Source organism: Glossina fuscipes, unplaced genomic scaffold, assembly GCF_014805625.2.
Source record: "Glossina fuscipes isolate IAEA_lab_2018 unplaced genomic scaffold, Yale_Gfus_2 1, whole genome shotgun sequence".
Taxonomy (NCBI): Eukaryota; Metazoa; Arthropoda; class Insecta; order Diptera; family Glossinidae; genus Glossina; species Glossina fuscipes.
In genome coordinates, this window is record NW_023998415.1 from 2,835,999 (window position 1) to 2,857,531 (window position 21,533).

A 21,533-nucleotide genomic window follows, 5' to 3' on the forward strand; every position below is an offset into this window, starting at 1 on the left:
TGAAACCTCTGAACTGGCTGGAGAAATTTTTGAACCCACTCTTATATAAGGAGAACTGAAGCTCTTGCGACAAATAATAATTTATAGTATAATTTTCAATACTTCGCAATGAAAATTTTATCATAATAGTAATTTTACTTAAAAAAGAAATAAACTGTACCAAATTTGGACCATCTCGGCCTATTTTTTGGATCCCTGCCTAACAAGCATTTTCACGAAAATTGCCCGTTTGTAGAACAGAAAAGTCTAAGTTTTAATATGTGATGATGAAAATTGACCCATAATAGTAATTTCATTACAAAAATTAACTTGGACCATTTCCGTCTATTTTTGGATCCTGCTCTATGTAAGGATTAAACTTGTATTACGTTAGTACGCACTTGAAAACTATGCCTTCACTTAAACACAAGATATAATTCTTGTGTTCTATAATAAGAATAAGAAGAATGCTCGACAATGTGGTTTAGGGTATTTAATGGTCGGCCTTGTCCAACTATAATGTTCATACTTGTTTTTCTTAGCAATAATTTCTGGCGCTTCATCTCTGTTTCGCGCTCTCCAATTCTGGAACGAATACCGAAGAATCGCATCTGGTTCAATTAGACAATTTGTCTATGTACAGGCTGCTAAAATCCAATTTAGTCAGCCCGTTTTGCTTTTCTTTTAAAAACATTATTTAATAAATTTGTAAAATTCTTTCTTTTATTTATTTATTAATTCTTGTTTTACATGCAGCATTACTATCGCAAAAGTGCCATTTTATTAACTTACAGGATTTAATTTTGAAAATGTACATAACCTACTTTTTCTGTCGTTTTCTTAACACTAAGTTTATATCGAAAGCTGTAAGTGGAAATTTGAAAAAAAATTTTCAAAGTTGCTTTAGATTCTTCGGCATAGCGAGCGTGTATATGAACAAATCGCAACCATTTTTTAGGCCAATATTTTTAGTTGTTCAGGGAATGTTTCTGTCTAATTACAACTTCCTATCCTTACTGTGACGATTCACGAAACTTCACTTTCAAATTGATGAGTTTTCGTCGAAATAGCAAATACAGCATCACACTTGCATCAAAATAACGAAAGTTGGTGTGTTTGTTGCATAATATCCTTATATCGACTACCATAGGCTGAATTTTTAAAATCAAAAACTCGTCAAATGAATGAGTGCCGGAAATGTAATGTTAAAGCGATTGGGATAAAATTTCGAATTTAATTATAAGTGATTGTGATGCCCTGCACCACTTGTGATGTAGAGTATATTAGGTTTATGCGAACGTATCTAACACTTAGAAGGCCTTAAGATAGACCCACCTTGCATTATATCCATCGATTTGAAATCATTTTTTGAATTGATCCAAGCCTGTGCTCAAGTTACAGGTCACAATTTTAAAATATTTTGATGAAATTTTGGTACAGTGATGCGCTTTGACCCAAAGACGAACGCTATTGAAGATATTTCGAATCGATTCAGTTTGTCGATCACTCGCCATATAACGCCCTATTATGAAAATTCGATATTGGGAAAAAAATTGTAATTTTCAAAATTTCTCTACATTTTTTATATAAAATTACTATTTTGCTATAATTTTGATCACGAAGAATTGAAAATTATATGTTTGTTGTGGTATTAATTGCAGTTTTCATTATATGAGAGAGGGGCCAAAATAATTTCCCAGCCGGCCCACACTTTTCACACCAATTTAAATTTCCAAACTACTACTATCTAACCACTTTTGTGGAGAAATTTTGAAAATTGCAATTTTCTTCATGGTCGGAAAAGTGATACGATCCGAGCCGCTGTAAAAGCTATAAAAGTTTTTTTTTTTTTTCAACAACCAGAAGTGACTATTGCTTAACTTCCCGATGACGTATTCATAAGTTTGACTTTTTCGTATTAAACCGTATCATAGCATCGAAAAACTCTTCACTGTGGAAGCGGTTATAAAGTTCATCGCATTCGGAATTAATAGCCTGCAAGATACTCGACTTTTCGTGATTTCGAAGCAATGTCTTTGAAATTTGCAAAGATTGTGGCGGTAATTCAGAAAAGGCAATGAGTTTTGGCCATATAACGCTGTTTAGTTCAGACGGTTTGTACACCCGTGACACAAAATGATATTGCAAAGCTTCATGAGGTAGAAGTTTTTCACCAAATAATAACATTTCAGTCGCTTTAGAACGGCCCATAATGAGCGGAAACATATAAGAAGACGCAGCTTCTGGCACTATGCCCAATTTGACAAAGGGTGTAGCAAAGTAAGCCTTCAAAATAATAACAAATATTAATATGAAAATTACATACAAAAGGAGCAAAGGATAATCTTACTTTTTTGGAGCACCATACCATATCCGAGAGACCGGCCAATGTGGTACCAATACCGATACAAGGACCATTTACTAGAGATACTATAACCTTAGGACATTCCACGAAAGCCTTGACCATTTCTTTAAAAATCTTAATAGATTCCGTTATAGAGGTTTCCAAATCGTTAACATTCTCCAATTGTGACAAGTCATTGCCGGCTGAATAGAAATCTCCAGCGCCAGTAAACACTACGATGGTGACTTGATCATCCTGGGCAGCTTCACACAACACACGAGTTATTTCAATATAAGCAAAACGATTCAAGCAATTTTTCTTTTTTGGATTATTAAACTGAACCAACAATAACTTTTTTCGTTGTTGCACCACAAGTTGTGTATAACCTTTAAACATCTTGAGATCGCTTCTTAAATAATGACAACCTACTGGCTTTTAAAGCAAAGTTTAAAGTGAAAGGTAAGAAAAAATGCTATATTCAAATTAACATTAATCGTTCAATAATACGCATTCACTTAAGTACTGTTTGTTAGATAAAAAATATAAATTAAAGTCCAACATAAATCTCAGTCAGCCAGAAAATTATCGACTCGTAAATATACGCAGCACTTAACGTAATGACAACCTAGTTTATTCTATCAATCGAATAGATTGATATAAAGATCTCGTTAAATAATTTCAATATGTATTGTTTTCAATGCATATTTCAATCCGTCGCATACACAATCTGAAACTTCCGATGGTTCACTTTCAGCAGTGCCTCTGCTGTAAAGCCTTTCTTTTTCAATCCAATTATCCCATTCTTTCACGCACGTTCATTTTTCGTTTCTTCGAACGTTTGCAGGCGTGTTCCACGAATAAAAACAAATGTAAAATAAAAACACATCTTAACAAGTAAGAAAAGTACATTCGGTCGTGACCGAATCTCGTATACCCACCACCACTCAAATCTTAAACGCCCGATGCTTTTATTTATGGTCATGAACAAGTTGATGGGTTGGAATTTATCTTTCACCTTTCACTTCACTAAAAGGTATTTTTAAGAAAATTAACCTTCCACGTCGTGGCGTCAATCGCAATTAATTTGTAATTGACACACTTAGCTTGTCGCTATTCTACTCACCAACTCCTTTCATGTGATACCCATATTACGGGATAGTAACGAGAAAATTGGTTCTTTGTCGTGACGTCCGAGATATTTCATTTAGAGCTGACAGTCTTAGCTTCTCGCATTCTACTCTCCAAGTTCTTTTATTTGATACCCATACCGCTTATATTATTAGGCGCGGTGTCTACCTTATTCATTTTAGACTTGACCCATTTTTATGTAGATGAATATGTCTTCATTTGAAGAATGTAAAAAATAGTTTTAAACGTTCTGTTTTGTTTACCTCATGATTAACAAATATTAAACTTACAAAGAGTGAAAAAAAAAAATATTTAATCACTTGTTACGTGGGCATGGCCGATTTTTTCATATAAAGAATAGAATGTTTCGTAAAGTAAATGTGGAAAATTTCAACCTTCTCACTTTCATAATTTAACCCACAATTTTTTGTTAAGAAAAACGAATCTGCGTTCAGTTTACGCTGCACTGCGTAACCAATTTCTTCCATTTTTATTACCAACCGGCACGCAAAAACGGCCATTGTTTCTACCAAATTTGAAATCGACATCTTTTTTTTTGCGCAGAAGAGAGTGTCAGCACTACACAGGCACACAGACGGACAGATACGGCTTAACCAATTCATAGAGTCTCTAAAGCTTCCTCTTTGGCTGAAAGCCAATGGGATTATTGAAAAAAAAAAAAACAACACGAGTGATAGGTACGAAAAAGAGGAGTAAGAGCATGTAAAGGGATGTGTCTACGTGTGTCTAGTCGTCTTAATAGTATGCAGTTATTGAAATGATTTATTTATTTAAGGGACTTTAACTTTCTCGCTCCACCATATTATATTGAGAGTGGCTTCAAGGTCAGTGCAATCTTTCAAATTCTTCTTGCCACCATTCATAAAAATTTGAAAAGCGAAATTTTTTACATTTGCCGGCAAAGTCTTTTCAATTATTAAGTGTTTTTTTTTTTATGTTTTGTTTATTCTCTAATTTCCTGCATGTCACCAAATAAATAAATTCATAATAAACTTTTCCTTAAAATGACAACTGTTCGACTGCACTACGACACATTAACTGATTACCAACTAAGTGCTTAGCAAATAACTGCTTAGTGCAGATAATGAGTTCTTAAGAAATTCAAAATGACGAATTAATTTCGTTTCATTTAATGCATTCTTTTATCAGACTTAATATTTGTGCAAATTATTTAAAACATAATTCAAAATCGCCGCTCATTATAGAATAACTAATTATTTTAAAATTGTAAGCGAATAAAATTTAATACCGTAGCTATTTTCGCTTTAGTTTTTGATGTGTTTATATTTGGCAGCTAAAGCGACAACACTAACAATACGACCATTGTAAACAACACCTGTTTTAAGATAATATCGCGAAATTGTTCTTCTGTAATATTTTTTTATGATTTTTCGTTAAAAATGACGGAATTTTTGGCTAAAAACAATGCTTGTGGTCAGAATCTTTTACGTATTGTATCAATGGGCAACTCCATAATAGCGGAAATTCTAAGACTCAAGGATTATATTCCTGATGTATATCGGTAATTACGATATTGCAAATTAAAATAGAGTAAATAAAACTAATAATAAAAAAAGGTTTTTACCTTAATTAGGATGAACAGTAAAGATGAACAGCAGAAGTATTCCGAAATTATAATGGATTTTAGTTATTTAAAAGTGGCCGAGGCTCATGAGCAGAAAATTGAACAATCTGTGGTATGGCTTTCTTCCAACTCATGTAATTATAAATTGAATGTAAACTTTTTATTTGCATTCTTGGCAGGAGCTTCAAGAGTTAGACGACGAAATACGGGAAAATTATTTGGATTTATTGACACGGTTCTATTTGGCTTTCGAAAGTACTCATCAGTACGCCTCAGACTTACAGCAATTCATCGATGAGTTGGATCGCGGTTATTACATACAACAAACCGTGGAAACTGTTCTTCAAGATTCCGAAGGCAAACAATTGATGGTAATATAATGATTATGTTATATAAAAAGCTTAAGAGATTTTCTTAGAGATTCCGCCATTCGGTTTAAATAGAGAAAATCAAATTTTCTTTTCTAGTGTGAATCTTTGTACATCTTCGGAGTAATTCTTTTGATTGTGGATTTTCATATACCTGGTATTGTAAGAGAGCGTCTTTTAATTTCTTATTATCGCTACAGTGGCGCTAAATCGCACGGTGACAGTAACATAGACGATGTTTGTATGTTGTTGCGATCCACTGGCTATATACCCAATCATCAACCATTTGCAGGCAATCTAAAATCAATGAAGGATTTTTCGGTAACTAACTATCCCGAAGCGTATTTTGCACGTTTCCAGTTCGACGAAAATTTCATCGATATGGTTATCGGTCGTTTACGGTGTGATGATATTTACAATCAACTGAGTGTTTATCCACATCCGGATCATCGTTCTACTGCTGTATCGAACCAAGCGGCTATGTTGTATGTTTGTTTGTATTTCTCCCCAAAAATACTGCATGCCCAAGTTGCACAAATGCGTGAAATTGTAGATAAATTTTTCAACGACAATTGGATGGTTTCCATATACATGGGCATTACGGTGAATTTAGTGGACGCTTGGGATCAGTTTAAGGCTGCCAAAGCAGCTTTAACAGCAGTAGTTGAGATCAACACAGTCAAAGGATTTTGTTCATTGCATAAAGAAAAGATGGTCAAGTTACTCAAGCAATCTAACGAAATATTAAGAGAAGGTGTGCTAAGTGATCATTTCGTTCTACAGAATATCTCAAGAATTATTACACTTATAAGACAATGTAATGTGTTATTAAGATGGTATTTTATGCATGCTTCCAAGCCAGTCTATGAAATATCTCGTGGGGTGGTAGCTCAAAAACTAAATCAACTAAAGGACCTGGTCCGTTTGGAGCTTCAATACAAAAATGTCGATTTATTTGAGTTACTATTAAATACCGCTCAACTTGAGTTAACAGTAAAAGAAATCTTGCGTACGCTGATGCAAGAGAAGGTAGAGAAGTGGAATAGGTATAAAAAAGAAGCTTTGGAACATGTCAAAGAATTAAGTGAAGCGTTCTCCGGTTCACGTCCTTTGATAAAACTAGAAGGTAATCCCCAATTAAAAATGTGGTTCGACGAAATTTCCAAAGAAATCGAGAGCATTAAAGCAGATAATGTTAATGTTTCTGGCCGGCTGCTGATACAGCTGGTGCAAGCTTTAGAAGAGGTACAAGAATTTCATAATCTGCAAACAAACATGCAAGTGAAACAGTATTTAGTGGAAACTAGCGAATATTTAACTAAAATGTTTCAAGTAAGTTCAGAATGAAAAAGATTTCGCTTTCATTTACTCATCGTGTATTCGGCAGGTCATCAATATTAAGGAGGATATTCTAATAAATATACAGTTGATTAGCGATTTGAGTTATGCTTGGCATCTTATGGATCGCGATTTTACCATCATTATGCAGGAGAGTATTAAAAAGCAACCAAAATCGGTCATTCGTTTGCGTGCAACTTTCCTCAAGCTGGCCAGTGCTTTGGAAATCCCTTTGATGCGTATCAATCAGGCCAAATCAGAAGATTTGATATCAGTTTCCAATTATTACAGTTCTGAATTGGCCAATTACATACGTAAAGTATTGCAAATTATACCGGAAACCATGTTCAATATCTTGGCTCGTATTATACAATTACAAACGGATGTTTTAAAAGAACTACCCACGCGTTTGGAGAAGGATAAGCTTAAAGAATATGCTCAATTTGAAGATCGTTACATGGTGTCCAAATTAACTCATTCCGTAGCAGTTTTCACCGAAGGTATATTAATGATGAAAACCACATTGGTGGGCGTCATTGAGTTAGACCCCAAGCAATTGCTCGAAGATGGTATACGTAAAGAACTGGTCAAACACTTGGCAAATGCTTTCAATGTTGGTCTGATTTTTAATACACAAAATAACAAAAATAAACATTCTACCCAGGAATTAGAAAATAAATTAAAAGCATTGGCCAAAGCTATGGACGGCTATCGCCGTTCGTTTGAATATATACAAGATTATCTGAACATACACGGCTTAAAGATATTGCAGCAAGAGCTGACACGTCTTATCAACTACAACGTTGAGAAAGAATGCAATTCTTATCTTCGCAATAAAATACAAGATTGGCAGTCTCAATACCAAAGCTCCACTATACCCATACCAAATATGCCCATTCTGCAGGGGGACATAAGTCAATCAAATAATTTTATAGGACGTTTGGCTCATGAAATAATCAATTGCACTCATCCTCAGCATAGTATTTTTATTGACTTAAAAGCAACGTGGTATGAGAAGAGAGCACCGCACAAAGAAATCCTGGATGCACGCTTCTTTAGCAAAGTGCGAGAAGCTATCGGTCCTGCTGGATTGGTTGGTCTCGATCGGCTCTATAGTCATATGTTAACAGATGATTTGAAAAAAAATATAGAAAAGTTACAAAGAAACATGTCCAACGATAAAATGTGGTCTTCAACACTAGATGCCTTAACTGCAGATCTGGAGGCAAAACAATTTCCTGAGCAATATAACGGAAATCCTGGCAAATTTTATGCTAGTTACCATCAACGTTGGCTTAAAGTATGGCCCGTTTTAGTTGAATGGATTTTAAATGTAGGTCATAAGCAGATACTACGACAGCAGTTGGCCTACGAGCTGAATCGCAGCAGTAAATGCAACGCAAAAAATTTGGAATCAGCTTTGGAAACATTTAACAGGTTTGTATTACAAACTGATGTGTAATGCGTGCATTGCCTGGATATTAACGATGCCTCCGATGCCTCTAAATTAAATTTTTTAAAATTCTTATATATTTTTTTATTCTCGTTTTGTAAAATAGACTTTTCGTGACGAACTTCAGAATACGCTGCAGGCAATTTTACAATTTTGATCTTCTACCCTATTATTGACACTTCTCAGTTTTTAACTTTACCTGGGATCCGTTTCGTTAAATCCAATTCCAAAAAGGCGCCAGCTTAGTGAAAGGAGTTTTATAAGAGTCCGATTTCACCGATTTCGTGTTGCTTTGAACAGACTCCTTTTGGATAATGTCTGATCGGTATCTCTTTAGCTTAGGAGCTTTTGATAAATATTAGTCTCGAAAAGGAAATTTCAGAGACTCTACGAAATATATATATTCTTAATCAGCTTGAAATTCGGAGTTGATTTAGCTACGTAAGTCCGTCTGTGTGTCTTGTTGGCATTCTCTCAATTACAAGGGATTAAATTTTGTTTTCTTCACTGTTTTGAGGTTTTATGCTTAGATTTATCATAACATAAACAAGATCGAATGTTTAAAACTATGTTGAGCACTCCTTAAATGGAGGTGTATGCATCTGCCTGAAAATGAATTGATTCTAAAATGAATACAGTAGACACCGCGATTATTTTTTTTCTTAATAATATTAGCGATATGGGTAACAAATAAAAGAACTTGTAGAGTAGAATGCGAAAAACATAGCGGTGGGTATGCGAGATTCGGCGTACACCGAATATAACTTTCTTACTTATTTTATTTTGCTTTCGTGAAATAATTTTACAATAAACACTTAACACCTATTTCTTTTTCAGATCTATACTGAACGAATTAGAGAGTCCTGCCGAAGAAAATAAATTGAAAGACAATAATATTTTAGTGGATATCACAGATTACTTAATGTTTATCGGGTCCTATGATCCCATAGAACAAGTTTTTGTATTGTGTAGAAACTCGCATAACGTTGCGTTATTCTATTTTCTTTTTACCATCGCGCAGATGACTCGTTTGCAATATTCACCACAACTTCAAACACTACAAACGAAATCCCCAAAGGATCAAATAGATGTAATGCCGTTGCTGATGGGCTTAGCCACCATATTGCAACAATTCCATAAAGATGTTAAACTATTGTATCTTACATATTTGTGCCAGTATGTGACCGTTATTGTGGAGAACAATTTGAGGTAAATTTAATCTTTCATTTTAAAATGAATTTTGATGGGAGTTGCTTTACTTTAGTGGAAGGCACGAGCTGGGTCCCGAAGTTATTACTACTTTACATTTTATGGAAACATTTACATGCTTATGTAAATTGCCACGCACAGTCCTAACTGATCATTTGCCTGTAATAGTATTAAATCAATACGAATATCTAGGTTTAAGTATGAAAACGTAGAGACCTTCTTTTATTTCTTTCGATACGATATTAGCAAATTTATTTTTTTAAGAAATATTTAAAAGATCTTTTTATTATCCATATAAAATCAATTGAGGTAGAATGGAAAGCATTTTTACGCTTCGAATTAGTTTATGTGATGACAGTGGGAGCAGAACGTCCAGTAAACTGTGGCAATCGCGATATTTCTAAGGCTACGTTAATTAAGGGTTTGAGCATAATGCTGGCTTGGCCCAAGATATTATCTTTTTCGTAGGAGTCGATGTATAAACTAAAGTATGCATGAATATTAACAACAAATTATACTTTGTCTAAAAGAAGTGCTGATGAAACTTACCGCACTGTTCCTCCTGTGCTTCCGGTACCGCTCAATCTTATAATAATGCGGCTGCCATCCTCAAATAGTACTCGTATCCCTTGTTTGATCGCTACTGATTTATCAATCGGATCCGTGTACGAAAAATTATCGGCCATTTTCACTTTGTAGCTTTTTCCTTCTGCAGTAAATTCCCTGCCAACAAAACTTAAATCGCAAATAGTCTTCTCTAAATAAGCCATCATATCGTTGCATGACTGCAGTTCGCATTCTTCATAGTCGTAACGAGTAAAATAATTACGTCCATATGTAGACCAATGTTGCTTTAGGATGTCTTCAACACTTAAGCCAGTGTCCTGCATTATGGACAGCCAAGCCAACACAGCCCAAATGCCATCTTTTTCCCGTATATGATTGGATCCAGTACCGAAACTTTCTTCTCCGCACAAACATAGATAACCGGCATCCATAAGATTGCCGAAATATTTCCAACCGGTCGGCACTTCAAAAACTTCTCTACCCAATTTCTGTCCCACTAAATCTATTGCCGCTGCAGTAGGCATACTTCTAGCAAATCCTTGTATGCCGTGTTTCTGGAAATATGGTATACACCCTAAATGATGAGCAATCACTGCCAATGAGTCGCTGGGCGTAACAAAGAAAGCCTTGTAACCAACAATCATATTACGGTCCTGAAAAAACGGTAATTAAATAAAAGAACAAACATTTTTTCTCCGTAATTCTTACCCCGTCACCATCGAATGCTGCTCCTATATCATATTCGCCATTGGCCACTGTTTGCACTAAATCTTTGGCATATGTTAAATTCGGATCGGGATGTAACCCTCCAAAGTCAGGTAATGGCCTTGTATGCACTACACCATCTTCCAAAGCCGACAAGCAATTAAGAAAAATCTCTCGTACATACGGACCAGTTACGCCGTTCATAGAATCTATTAATATTCTTAAAGGTTTTCCTGTTGTTTCGCCGCTTAGAAACTTCCTCAACTTTACGAAATCAAATATTTCTTTCATACACTTAACATAATTTTCGACAGAATCTATAATTTCCACCACAAATTCTTGTTGATTATCAATTGTGTAGGTATGGATACCAACTTTCGTAATGTCAACTTGTAAATCTTTAACTATTTTATAATCTTTAATGGCATTAGTTAGTTGATATATATGATTCGTGACAGTGTCCGGGGCAGGACCACCGTTTTCGCAGTTAAATTTAATACCAAAATCGTTATCAGGACCGCCGGGATTATGAGAAGCGGTAAGAACAATTCCGCCTGAACAGTAAAGAAACTTGTAGGAAGGAAAAATTTTGTATAAGATATACACTATTTACCCAAAGCTTTGTGGTGGCGTATCAAACCAGAAACCGCAGGAGTGGATAAAATGCCATTTTGACCTACTAATAACTTACATACCTACAAGACAGTTTAAATTATATAGCAATTAATTTTATGTGCCTACATGACACTGACCCCGTTAGCTGCGCATATTCGTATAATTATTGCAATAGCTTCTTTGCAGTAATAACGACCATCACCGCCTACAATTAAGGTTGAACCTTTTAAAGAGCTGCCGTTTGCCGCAAGTACGCATTGAATAAAATTTTCTGTGTAATTGACTTGGGTGAAAACTTTAACCTAAGAAAAAACTGCAGTAAGAATTTACAAAAGCTTGAAAATATACCTACCTTTTTGCGTAATCCACTCGTACCAGGCTTTTGATCGTCAAAAATTGTAGTCGGTATTGTTTCTACGATTAGTGTCATTATTGCGAATTTTCTAAAAATTAACGTTCGCTTCTACAAAAATTATGAACAGATAATGACAACGCGTGCTTGTTGAAGCTAAAATTTTTGTTACTTCTTTACTGAACAATTAACTCACTTCGATAAGCTCTGAAGACCATTTGTTTGTGCTCAATAAATGCGACGAGATTCAGCTGTATTTATCTCAATGTCGCTCAGAGGTCATTTAATGTTTTTTTTTTTTTTTTACCACTTGATTTCCTTGATTGCGGTCGACCCATTTTAAAGTGAAATCTTGCTTTATGGTTTTTTTTTTTATTTAAATGTTGCTTTAGTTCACAAAATTATCTGGCATTCCCGAAACTTCAAGCAATTTAAGTATAACAGCAAAAATTTGAGTGCAAACTATTTAAAGAAAAAACAGCTGCTTTGTTGAACAGTATTGCCATAACATGAATGTATCCCATGTGCTAAATGAACAAAATAACTTGGGCATGTTTTAAACATAAAATTTAGTAACGAAGAACGTGTTTCTAATTTGTAACGGATTTTATAAATTTTTATGGTTTACATATTAACCGCACAAGTTCAAATTAAATCCCTCACTAGGCTCTTTCATTTACGTTTGATGTTCATTCTCATTTGTATTTATTTGCGATACATATACATACATGTAATATTTAATATACTATAATATACAAAACAGCTTTATACACTATAATATAAAATTATTGTCATGCTTAAACTTTATTTAGTTTCTGGAAACCTTCCCCTTGGTGTTTCAAGTACAACTTGCGACAATCCATGTTATCAGCTGGGCGATTGTATGGTAACCAAACTGGTTCTCCCACAAAATAACGTTTGGCTTTAATGTAGTTCTAAAAATATAAAAATAAGGTTATATTTGTCGTCGGGGGCGAATCGTGGACACCCACCACCACTCTGGTTGTTGTTTATTAATTGTGAAATCGATTTTATTTGTAAACTTCTAATTGAATTGGTTCATTTAAAAAGGAGGAAGTCTCAGATCTATATAAGACAGTGGATATTAATGAAGTAATAAAATCCTTTTTGTTTCTTTGGCCTAATTATCACGTTTGGGATTCGCTGAGAACTCATTTCAAACTTAACTTGCCAAATTATGTTTCTGTAATTTGTTCTCGAGTATTTTAAAAGCACCTTTAATCAATCTTGGGTGGTGAGCATATAAATTTCCGCAATTTTGACTTACATTGACATCTAAAGTAAAACGATGATATATGCCAGCTGGTATAATAATTAAATCACCTTTTGTAACTGCGACACGTATCCACTTTTCCTGGGCACTAGGCGAATTTTTATTTACATTTCTCTCATTTACTAAAAGTCTTAAATATATAACTTACTCTCTGACATCAAAGTATCCTGAACCATCCAGAACTAAACGTATTTCTTCGTCTGTGTGTAAATGTTCGATAAAAAAAGATATTAACTTATTCGCATAATCGGGTAAACATTTTTCGGAACATGTTATCTCGTCTTCATAAGAATAATTTCGCTTTTTACGTAGTTCTTGTAAAACGTTATCATTTTCATAATCGTCGGCATTGATCTGAAAAGAAGAGAAAAAACCGCTACGAACTCATATTCAAATTGCCACAAATTTTTGATAAAAGTTCACTTTCATTATATATTTTGTGAACCCATATGCTGTGCGCATCATCCTTAAATATATCAAATCACATTATCGTATAATTCCAATACAATAATGATTTTGGCGTTGCTCAGAAATATATCAGCATATGTAAAACTTAATATGGCCCGCATGCTGATCTGATGCAGCATGTGTGCAACATGATAGCGGAACTAAACACACTTGTCGCCACCTATATACGTTATTCGTTCTGCACGTATTCAATTTCAAAATCAGCAATGCCAAAAGACGTCAAAAGGTTTAGTTTGAACTTTTTACGCACTCATTTTTTCCTCTTTTTAATTCATGCATTGTGATGCACACGTAGAATAAAAGAAAAACAATTCTTTTTTTTTTTTTTTTAATCTTCCTATTCAAAAGACGACTTTCTGTATTATATTTTTCATTCAACATTATTGCGAGCTTACATTAATAGAAGCAAAGTTTTGGATGAAATTGCGTGTGTGATTACACACACACTTTGAAGATACCGCACCACTAAACATATATAAAAATAAGAACGACATAACATACCTGAAAATATTCTACACCAGTTTTCTTAAACAACTCGTCCATATTAATATATTCTGGTGGATTACAATGATGCTGCAAACGCTGATCCGACGTTTCACCATCCATGAACCAAGCTTCAACCATATTCTTCAAAATTAATGTTTACCAAAAAGTGCTAAGAACGCAACCCCAAGCTACTAAACAATAAAACTGATTAAAATAGAAATGCCATAGTCGCCAATTGTCCAATTGGCAAACAGGCGTTGCCAGATTGCATTTTTGTTTTCGTTAATGTACTTGCCTTACATTGCTAACGACTATCGAATAAAAATTCTCTCGCTAAGCAAAGAAATAAAATCAATTTATAATTTTTTTATTATTTTTAATAATTCTTTTTATAAACTTAAGAGACTTAAAATTAAAAGTAATTTTTCTTTTTGTGTTCAAAGATTTCATTCCATTTTTTACCTTTTAGGATAATTATTTCAAGTTGTTCTTTAACGTTCAGTAGTATTTTTTAGCCGATCGGGATATTACAAAACCTTTTTTAATGTCGATTCAATTATCGCATTTAATTTAATTCTTCTTCCATACATCATGAACTTGTTTCTTATTTATTTAAATATTAATAATAAAAAAAAAAAACAAAGAAAATTTATTTCATAATAAATATGTAAGAAGATGCTTGTAACTTAAAAGATGGTAGATGGCGGTTCTTAATATGGTTGACAACGACAATGTTTTTGAAAATTCAAGATGCTGGAAATATATAAGAGAATTTCATAGTATAAGAAATGCTAAAGCTTTAAACATAGAAAGAAATAGAAGAAGCACGTATTGTCATTGTCATAACCACCAAACGTCGTGTTCAACGGCTGTGGATGATGAAAGTAGCCGCGTAGTACGAAAACGATGACAGCTTACATACCCTTCTCCAACTTGATAAGTTCGGCAATACCGTCATTCATTTCCTTAACGGCATCGAATTCGGTAAGACCCATGCGGCGCTTATTGGAGATATCGTATACACCACCTTCGGCTTCAGTGTGCTCACCGCGTGTGCCACGCACTTGCAAATTGTATTTGGCCGCGACTTCTTCCAATTTTGCCTTATTGGCAGCTAATTTGGGTACCTTAATGTGTACAGATGCACGAATGGTGGTACCCAAGTTAGTGGGACAGAAAGTCAAAAAGCCCAAGCGATCATCATGGCTGAAGGGGAGGCGCTTCTCAATTTCGTTGACAGCACAGACTAAACGACGGTAAACTTCGCCTAAATCACCGCCCATTTGCATGGAAATAATACGCAAATGATCCTCCTCATTGCACCAGACCAAGAAAGTTTTGTTATCGTTATGGTAAATACCGCGGCCAGTGGGCCAGAAACGACAAGCGTTGGCAGCCTGCAAGAAGCGATCGCCCTCCTTGAACAAGAAATGGTCATCAATTAGCTGTTGCTGCACTGCCTTTTCCATTCCAGTTAAGGGATAGAATTTTCCCTTTAATTCACCCTCCAAACCGGATAATGTGGAAGATACTTTCTCTTCCATTTCCTTGTATTGGGCTTCAGTCAAACAGGGATTGAAAGGATAACCTTGCAAAGAGCGACCGCAACGCACACGGGTAGAAATAATGAATTCATTATTGGGATCTAAATTGCTGAAACAGTTAACGTCACCGAACTCTCTGGGTGGATGCTTGTCGGTCTTCTTGAAGCCACCATGGTAATCTTCAATTATGGGGTCAAAGAGATCGGCAAATACTGTATAGGCCTCGGCATCGGGAGCATAAATGCCGACACCGGAATCATGATTCTCCAAACCGGATTGAATACAATCTAGCAAAGACGAACCAAAGGTGGGAGTTTTCTTCTCCTTAAGATTGTCGAAGATTTCTTTGGTCAAATATTTCTTCAACAATGACTTGGAGTCAGATGCAGCCAATTTGGCAAAGCCCTCTTCCAATTTAGTAAGAACAGCAGCGTCAACCATGGTGTCTTTTCTGAAACGAAAAATGTGCAAAATAAAGTCGATTCATTTTCAAATTTCAAAAATTTTTAATCGACAAAATAGACACGAAAGACATGAAGGCATACTTTTTATTATTATCTTTATCCTTCTTACACCAATCACAATAATTGAGGAATTGAAGATGGTGTTGAATTACATCAGTTATAAGACATGTTCTAAATGTACCAGACCCGACAGGCGATTGGGCGAAACGACAAATTTTCATAAGCGAAGTTATTCGCAGATTTTTCATTGTAAAATTTTGAAAACCCAAAATTGATCCAAAAATACGTTTACTATATAAAATTATGTTTGATTTAAAATTATGACAAGAAAGAAAACCTATTACAGAAATGACTTTAAAATCAATTACAGAGCCATAAAATATCGCTGAGAGGAGGATTTCAATGGCAATTTGATTCGATATTCAATAACGAGTTCGAAATATTCTGAAATATAAATGTTACGAAACGGTTTGCTTGCTCTCTTGATCTCTTCAAATACTTTTGTGAGTATAATTATCTATATATATTTACGCGTGCCGATTTTCATCAATAAATTGCAATGGTCCCCCTCTTTACATCTGCTCTTTATGTTCTGTTGGTTTCAATGGAAAATGTTGGTTATGGTCGTGTATACGTACGATTATGTTGCTATCCGCTGTACAAGTTCAGGGCTGTTTTACAAGATATACAGTACATGTATTATTATTTAAAGGTGACCATCAGAATTTTTGGGTCAAAATACAAGTAACGGAAACGGAAATTAATTTCTTTAAGTTTGCAACGCTTCGATACCTTCAATTCCTTCGAAGAAGTACAATACCAATATTGTCGATTAGGGAAGGGGAGTTTGCAAAACTACCTAATAAGCTAGGGATGGTCACTCTATAAATAATATTACGAGAACAGTTTTTTGCATTCAATTGAGGGTGAACTGAAAAACAACCGGAGAGAAACAATTTCCATGACATGCGCTTTCAAAAGGAGTGTCTGTGCTTGTCCATTAAAACAACAAAAAAAAAAAAAGGAAAAAATCAAATGCATTTAATTTGATGGTATATATAGTACAAATATATGTACTCAAATATTTGCAAAGCATATATGTTTTTGAAACGACAGAAGTATGCATGACAAAACAAAATGGACTTGCTCAGCATATTGGTTAATGGTGGCTGCAATATAGGAAAGTCCCCGGCCGCGGGCCCTTTTTTTTCACACACGCACACACGCGCGCATATAAATATATATGCATATTATTTATATATATGTCCTCTTTATTTGACGACTGTTGCTTTTTTGTTTTCTGCTCAGCCCTTTAACTTCCCTTTTATGCACGTCGAGCACGCGAGCTATTGTCGCCAATTTAGACATGCATGCAATGTTTGCTTTTGTCTTTTATGACAAATTCCTGTATTCATGTCTATGGAATATGAGTGTCGTATGACGTCAACGTTGGGAGTGTTTAGTGCAAAGTATTGGCAGCGGGGGTGGGAAATATATATATATGTATATATATGTATGTCTGATGTTATCATTGCCATTAAGATAAGCCCAAAAACAATTATTTGATTATTTTCTTCCTGCAAGTGTCTGTGTGCCTGTGTTCGTTTGCTTGCCTGGCTGTCAACCGAACGCACATAACTAATTATTTGGAATCATTTATTTAATTGCTGACCATAAAGCATTTGACTTAATTAAGGAGTAAAAACGATAATTACAAAGTCGTCAAAAACATGACTGCCAACGGATACGATATATGAACAAAAGGGAAAAGCAAAATACAAAATAATTTGTCAATTTGTTTTAATTTTTTATTGTAAGCGGTCTGGCGTATATCTAAAACGCCCAAACATACTTCTTGGGAACATAGAGTATCAGATCAATGTTGCTCGTGGACCATTGCGACTTGGGAAACGATGGCTAAGAAGAAAACGGTACAAAAATTCTCGATAATATTCCTGCGTCAAAAAGGACTACGTTAACTACGTTCCTTACTTAAGCGGCTTTCAAAGTATGAAAGCAAGCAAGGAGAATTGCTTTGTTGTGGATTACTTGCCTAAAGAATTAGAGGGACGGGTAGGAAACGCAAAAGGGTATCGTACAAGTCATCTAATACAAAAAAACAAACCGTTATCTACTTAAAAGATATTTTATACATTGTGTACTTTTTTTAGACTTCTGTTTGAAACTTGTTTGTCTTTTCTTCTTTTTACACTCACGTGTCCATTCTTTTTTATACGGTTTTTATTGCATTTTTTAACCCATATCTTCTTAAGTGTTTCCGCCTATTTTTCTTTTAGCTCCAGCCTTAACTCTTCTAATTTACCATTAAAAAGTCGTGAAGAAAAAAGAAAAGAAATTAAAAGAGGAAGAGCACAACCAACAAGAAAAGCATGGCGCTACTAATATGGGATAACTCTCTCAGGTAATACGTCAAAATATATTTATAGATTCACATTTAATAGATTCAAGTTTCTTCTAAAAATTTCATATCAAAATCGACCTCTAGACAAGTGCTGCGTCGACCCAGCGAGGTACATGCTGTATGTCCTGCTATTGCTTAAATTTACGTCTTGACATGTAATACATTTGTTCTAAAGTTATTGATTGTAAATAACATCTGTAAAACTGTACATAGCTTTTTTAAAATTTTTGCTCTAATTATTGTCTACGCCTATTAGGCGCAGCGTATATGCAATGAAAAATGAATTGCTTTTACTCTTATCCGGCCGATGAAAATTTCCCCCTGTGACGCTACAGGGGAACTCAAATAAAACTTTGGAATACTTTGTGGGGCGGGGGAGGGGGTTGGTTGACGACTACTGATATTTACGATGACAACAACATATGTAAACTCGACGTAGACATGAGTTAAGGATTTCGAAGCTCACAGGCCAATGATGAGTAATGTTGTTATAATGAAATCTTTTCGTGTTATAATGTTACATGTTCACCGAATTTATAGAAAGTCATCCGCGGCCCATAAGTGCTTTTATTGAACTTAGAAATGATATGTCCTCTATTATCCACATCAGTGATAGTTAATCTTTATTATGAAATGGTACTGATGTTGATAAAATCTATTCTGAGGATAAATACCTTTGTTTCCGTTTCGTACTCGATAAACTACGCCCATGCTTTCTTAGGTACCATATATGCGGTTGCGGTCTGTTTTTCAAAAGCCCAGGGATGATTTTGCTTATTTTAAGGTTATGTTCATGATATTTATTTGAATTGCTTATGCAATAATCTTCGCATAGTCTAACGTTGCAACCAGGAACATTTGCAAATTATTCAAAATATTTCCTGTCTTTTACCCTTCTAATGAAATTCATCCCGCTACTACATGCTAGTAAGATGCAGGAGATCAAAGAGTAAGTTGAAAAAATCGCGGCTTAATGCAAGTGTTGGCAGTGAGGGTGTCTTGCTTCTGGTCAAAATTAAAAGAATTAAATACTTTCGCGACTGTAACAAGACTACCAGGATCACAACTTATTTCTTAATGAGAAAATCTACACATTATAGAACACTTTAGACTGCTAGCTATTCTTTAACAATAATGGTTTTCTAAATTTTATTAAAAAGTCTTCCTCTTCATGCTACGGATTTGAAAATCGCAAATAGTTGTCTAATCTTTGACACGTAAGATCAAAGATACAACTTCTTTCCTTTACATTATACGAAGATGAAATGTAATCGAGATTTCATTTTCCCATGCAAAAGCAATAAATTAAATTTTTTGGAAATTTTAATTATTCACCCCGAAAATCCTTGATATTTTTCTTTGAATGATCTATGATTAATGCGGACGAATCAATATTTGCTTTAACGCACACATCCTAACTTAAAAATGCAAATATATTATGCATTTTTCCGCTCCGAAGTCGCAATTTTTAAAGACGCGTCTACAAGTCGCCCAAGTTCCCCAGTTCAGTTTCGCATACCGAACAAAAATAAAAGATTTGTAATAACATTGTATAACTAAGGCAAGTTTCAATTCTCTACGATGATGTTATTATTGAATCTTTCATTTTAAAAGATCTCTAGCGTTATGCTCGCATTAGGTTTTCACTTTTAAGCATCTTGTATTATCCAAAAGTGTCCGACAATTTGAAGCAAATGAGCATAGATGGCGCAATTGGTTTATCTCTTGCCCAAAAAGTATAACAAATTAAAGTCTTCTTCACAAACTCGCAGTAAGCGGGAGCAGTTAAAATGCCAGCCAAGAACGATTAACCAATAGTTCATAGAATGGCTGATAATAAATAGAAAATAAATGGCACATGCATGCCTATATATATATATATATATATATGTTTAATACGAGGCAGTCACTCGTAGGATGTCGTACCTTATTCGTGTGATCGTAAGAAAAGAGTGAAAAAGATATGGAAATGGACGTAAGTTAGCGTGTCTGTGCTCACTTGATAAAGGCTAAACACTCACTGTAGCTGCGACCAAGGTAAACTCTGTCGCATTGCGATATCAACCCGCAAAAGCCAATTATGATCATTCGTTAATAGCGTTCGATGTAATTGACTTTTCGGTGTCTTTTCGAATGCCTTTACCCATTCGTGAGCAAAAGAGCATACGGTCTAATATATTGTGCATAGAACTTGACTAGGATCGCTTATGCTTACAAAAATTGAAAAAAATGAAATGTAAAGAAAAAAGTAAATAAAATAAATTTAAGAGAAAACCTGAGCAAAATTGAACTTTTTATAAATCAGATGAAAAACACACAGGTAAGTAGTGCTGGCGCAGGTATACTTTTTATAGAAATTTTATACATACAACAATACATGATGCACTGTGTGATGAATAGTGTGGGAACATCTCATAATATAATTAAAAGTTGCGGAGGGGCTTTGCTAAAAAAAAGAAGTACCAGAGATTTGCATATGCAGACGACATATGCCATATGGGTATTATGCATATGCATATGCATATGTGTATGTATAGAAAAATACACACCCTTCTGGATTTGTGGTGGCATCACCGTTCGGTTGATCAGTGGTAGTGGCATCTGCTGCCTTCGTACCATCGGCCGTATTTTCAGTAGCGTTGGCGGCAGCATCGCCATCAACCACTTTGTCCTTTTTATCCTTGGATGCGCAACCGCCCATCTTAGTAGACTTTTTATTTATTTATTTATTTATTTATTAATTTTTTTGTTTGAATTATTTTTTGTAATAATATATACTTATAATGAATCTTTTAAGGTGTATTTTTGTAAAGTGAAAAAAATTGTTGTTCTTTGTTGTTTTTATAGAAAAAGACAAACGTGTTATATGTTCGATTTTGATTTTTTTTTTTTTTATATATATATATATATATAATATAAAAAAAAAAAGAAAAATTTGGCGATTTGGTCACAAGGTTGCAAAATTTACTTGACAGTAAAACTTTTATGAATTCTTCTTTATTTATTTATTTATTTTTATTAATTGTTAATTGTTCGCTTTGTTTTTAGTTGTGATTAAGAAAAAATATCAAGTTTGTAAAAAGTTTTTCTTCGGTTTTTTTTTGCTTTTTTTGGTGCCTATGTATGCATACACATATATATAGATATATTTTATGTATACATATATATATATATATATATATATATATATA

At 34.4% G+C, this 21,533-nt stretch overlaps 5 protein-coding genes across 12 annotated transcripts in view; 1 reads left to right on the plus strand and 4 right to left on the minus strand.

Annotated features, from left to right (window-relative positions):
* Window positions 1-1,583: 1,583 nt before the first annotated feature.
* Window positions 1,584-2,863, minus strand: LOC119631498 (enoyl-CoA delta isomerase 2). Its single transcript, XM_038023764.1, has 2 exons — window positions 2,330-2,863; window positions 1,584-2,265 (listed from the first exon to the last, which is right to left on the minus strand). Exons 1-2 carry the CDS (start codon window positions 2,717-2,719, stop codon window positions 1,876-1,878), a joined length of 780 nt encoding a protein of 259 aa, XP_037879692.1. The 5' UTR covers window positions 2,720-2,863; the 3' UTR covers window positions 1,584-1,875.
* Window positions 2,864-4,667: 1,804 nt separating this feature from the next.
* Window positions 4,668-9,637, plus strand: LOC119631545 (WASH complex subunit homolog 5). Of its 3 annotated transcripts, XM_038023859.1 has the most exons (8): window positions 4,668-4,797; window positions 4,912-4,994; window positions 5,067-5,169; window positions 5,237-5,428; window positions 5,525-6,757; window positions 6,813-8,200; window positions 9,054-9,425; window positions 9,481-9,637. In XM_038023859.1, the coding sequence occupies exons 2-8, from the start codon at window positions 4,933-4,935 to the stop codon at window positions 9,635-9,637; spliced, it is 3,507 nt and encodes a 1,168-aa protein (XP_037879787.1). In that variant the 5' UTR covers window positions 4,668-4,797; window positions 4,912-4,932. The 3 variants fall into 3 exon arrangements, with proteins under 3 accessions (XP_037879787.1, XP_037879786.1, XP_037879788.1); XM_038023858.1 differs by having other exon boundaries at window positions 4,773-4,994; XM_038023860.1 differs by lacking the exon at window positions 4,668-4,797 and having other exon boundaries at window positions 4,909-4,994; window positions 5,050-5,169.
* LOC119631546 (phosphoglucomutase) lies at window positions 6,078-12,130 on the minus strand. Of its 3 annotated transcripts, XM_038023862.1 has the most exons (7): window positions 11,861-12,130; window positions 11,665-11,775; window positions 11,450-11,614; window positions 11,311-11,392; window positions 10,701-11,251; window positions 9,975-10,645; window positions 9,680-9,908 (listed from the first exon to the last, which is right to left on the minus strand). In XM_038023862.1, exons 2-7 carry the CDS (start codon window positions 11,740-11,742, stop codon window positions 9,770-9,772), a joined length of 1,686 nt encoding a protein of 561 aa, XP_037879790.1. In that variant the 5' UTR covers window positions 11,743-11,775; window positions 11,861-12,130; the 3' UTR covers window positions 9,680-9,769. The 3 variants fall into 3 exon arrangements, with proteins under 3 accessions (XP_037879791.1, XP_037879790.1, XP_037879789.1); XM_038023863.1 differs by lacking the exon at window positions 9,680-9,908 and adding an exon at window positions 6,078-6,158 and having other exon boundaries at window positions 11,665-12,129; XM_038023861.1 differs by having other exon boundaries at window positions 11,665-12,130.
* A 259-nt stretch (window positions 12,131-12,389) lies between these two features.
* LOC119632045 (1,2-dihydroxy-3-keto-5-methylthiopentene dioxygenase) lies at window positions 12,390-14,097 on the minus strand. The gene is made up of 4 exons (XM_038024731.1): window positions 13,928-14,097; window positions 13,107-13,312; window positions 12,953-13,046; window positions 12,390-12,599 (listed from the first exon to the last, which is right to left on the minus strand). Exons 1-4 carry the CDS (start codon window positions 14,048-14,050, stop codon window positions 12,462-12,464), a joined length of 561 nt encoding a protein of 186 aa, XP_037880659.1. The 5' UTR covers window positions 14,051-14,097; the 3' UTR covers window positions 12,390-12,461.
* A 352-nt stretch (window positions 14,098-14,449) lies between these two features.
* LOC119631417 (arginine kinase) overlaps window positions 14,450-21,533 on the minus strand; it is a 74,183-nt gene continuing 67,099 nt past the window's right edge. For 3 of the 4 annotated variants that reach the window (XM_038023592.1, XM_038023593.1, XM_038023596.1), the window contains one exon: window positions 14,450-15,907. In XM_038023592.1, coding sequence (XP_037879520.1) covers window positions 14,827-15,907 — 1,081 coding nt within the window. In that variant the 3' untranslated portion in view covers window positions 14,450-14,826. Of the gene's footprint in view, window positions 15,908-20,891; window positions 21,059-21,533 lie in introns of those variants that run through there. The other variant, XM_038023595.1, reaches the window with a different exon arrangement.

Excerpts from the sequence above, each read along its gene's own strand:
- LOC119631498 (XM_038023764.1), bottom strand. The coding sequence starts at position 2,719 with ATGTTTAAAGGTTATACACAACTTGTGGTGCAACAACGAAAAAAGTTA. Across the intron at positions 2,266-2,329 it reads TGGTATGGTGCTCCAAAAAA|GCTTACTTTGCTACACCCTT; the intron begins GTAAGATTATCC and ends ATTATTTTGAAG.
- LOC119631545 (XM_038023858.1), top strand. The coding sequence starts at position 4,873 with ATGACGGAATTTTTGGCTAAAAACAATGCTTGTGGTCAGAATCTTTTA. Across the intron at positions 5,170-5,236 it reads AGAAAATTGAACAATCTGTG|GAGCTTCAAGAGTTAGACGA; the intron begins GTATGGCTTTCT and ends CATTCTTGGCAG. Across the intron at positions 6,758-6,812 it reads ATTTAACTAAAATGTTTCAA|GTCATCAATATTAAGGAGGA; the intron begins GTAAGTTCAGAA and ends TGTATTCGGCAG.
- LOC119631546 (XM_038023862.1), bottom strand. The coding sequence starts at position 11,742 with ATGACACTAATCGTAGAAACAATACCGACTACAATTTTTGACGATCAA. Across the intron at positions 10,646-10,700 it reads CAGCATTCGATGGTGACGGG|GACCGTAATATGATTGTTGG; the intron begins GTAAGAATTACG and ends CCGTTTTTTCAG. Across the intron at positions 9,909-9,974 it reads AGCACAGGAGGAACAGTGCG|TTTATACATCGACTCCTACG; the intron begins GTAAGTTTCATC and ends TGCATACTTTAG.
- LOC119632045 (XM_038024731.1), bottom strand. The coding sequence starts at position 14,050 with ATGGTTGAAGCTTGGTTCATGGATGGTGAAACGTCGGATCAGCGTTTG. Across the intron at positions 13,313-13,927 it reads CTGGTGTAGAATATTTTCAG|ATCAATGCCGACGATTATGA; the intron begins GTATGTTATGTC and ends TCTTCTTTTCAG. Across the intron at positions 12,600-12,952 it reads GTTTTACTTTAGATGTCAAT|AACTACATTAAAGCCAAACG; the intron begins GTAAGTCAAAAT and ends TTATATTTTTAG.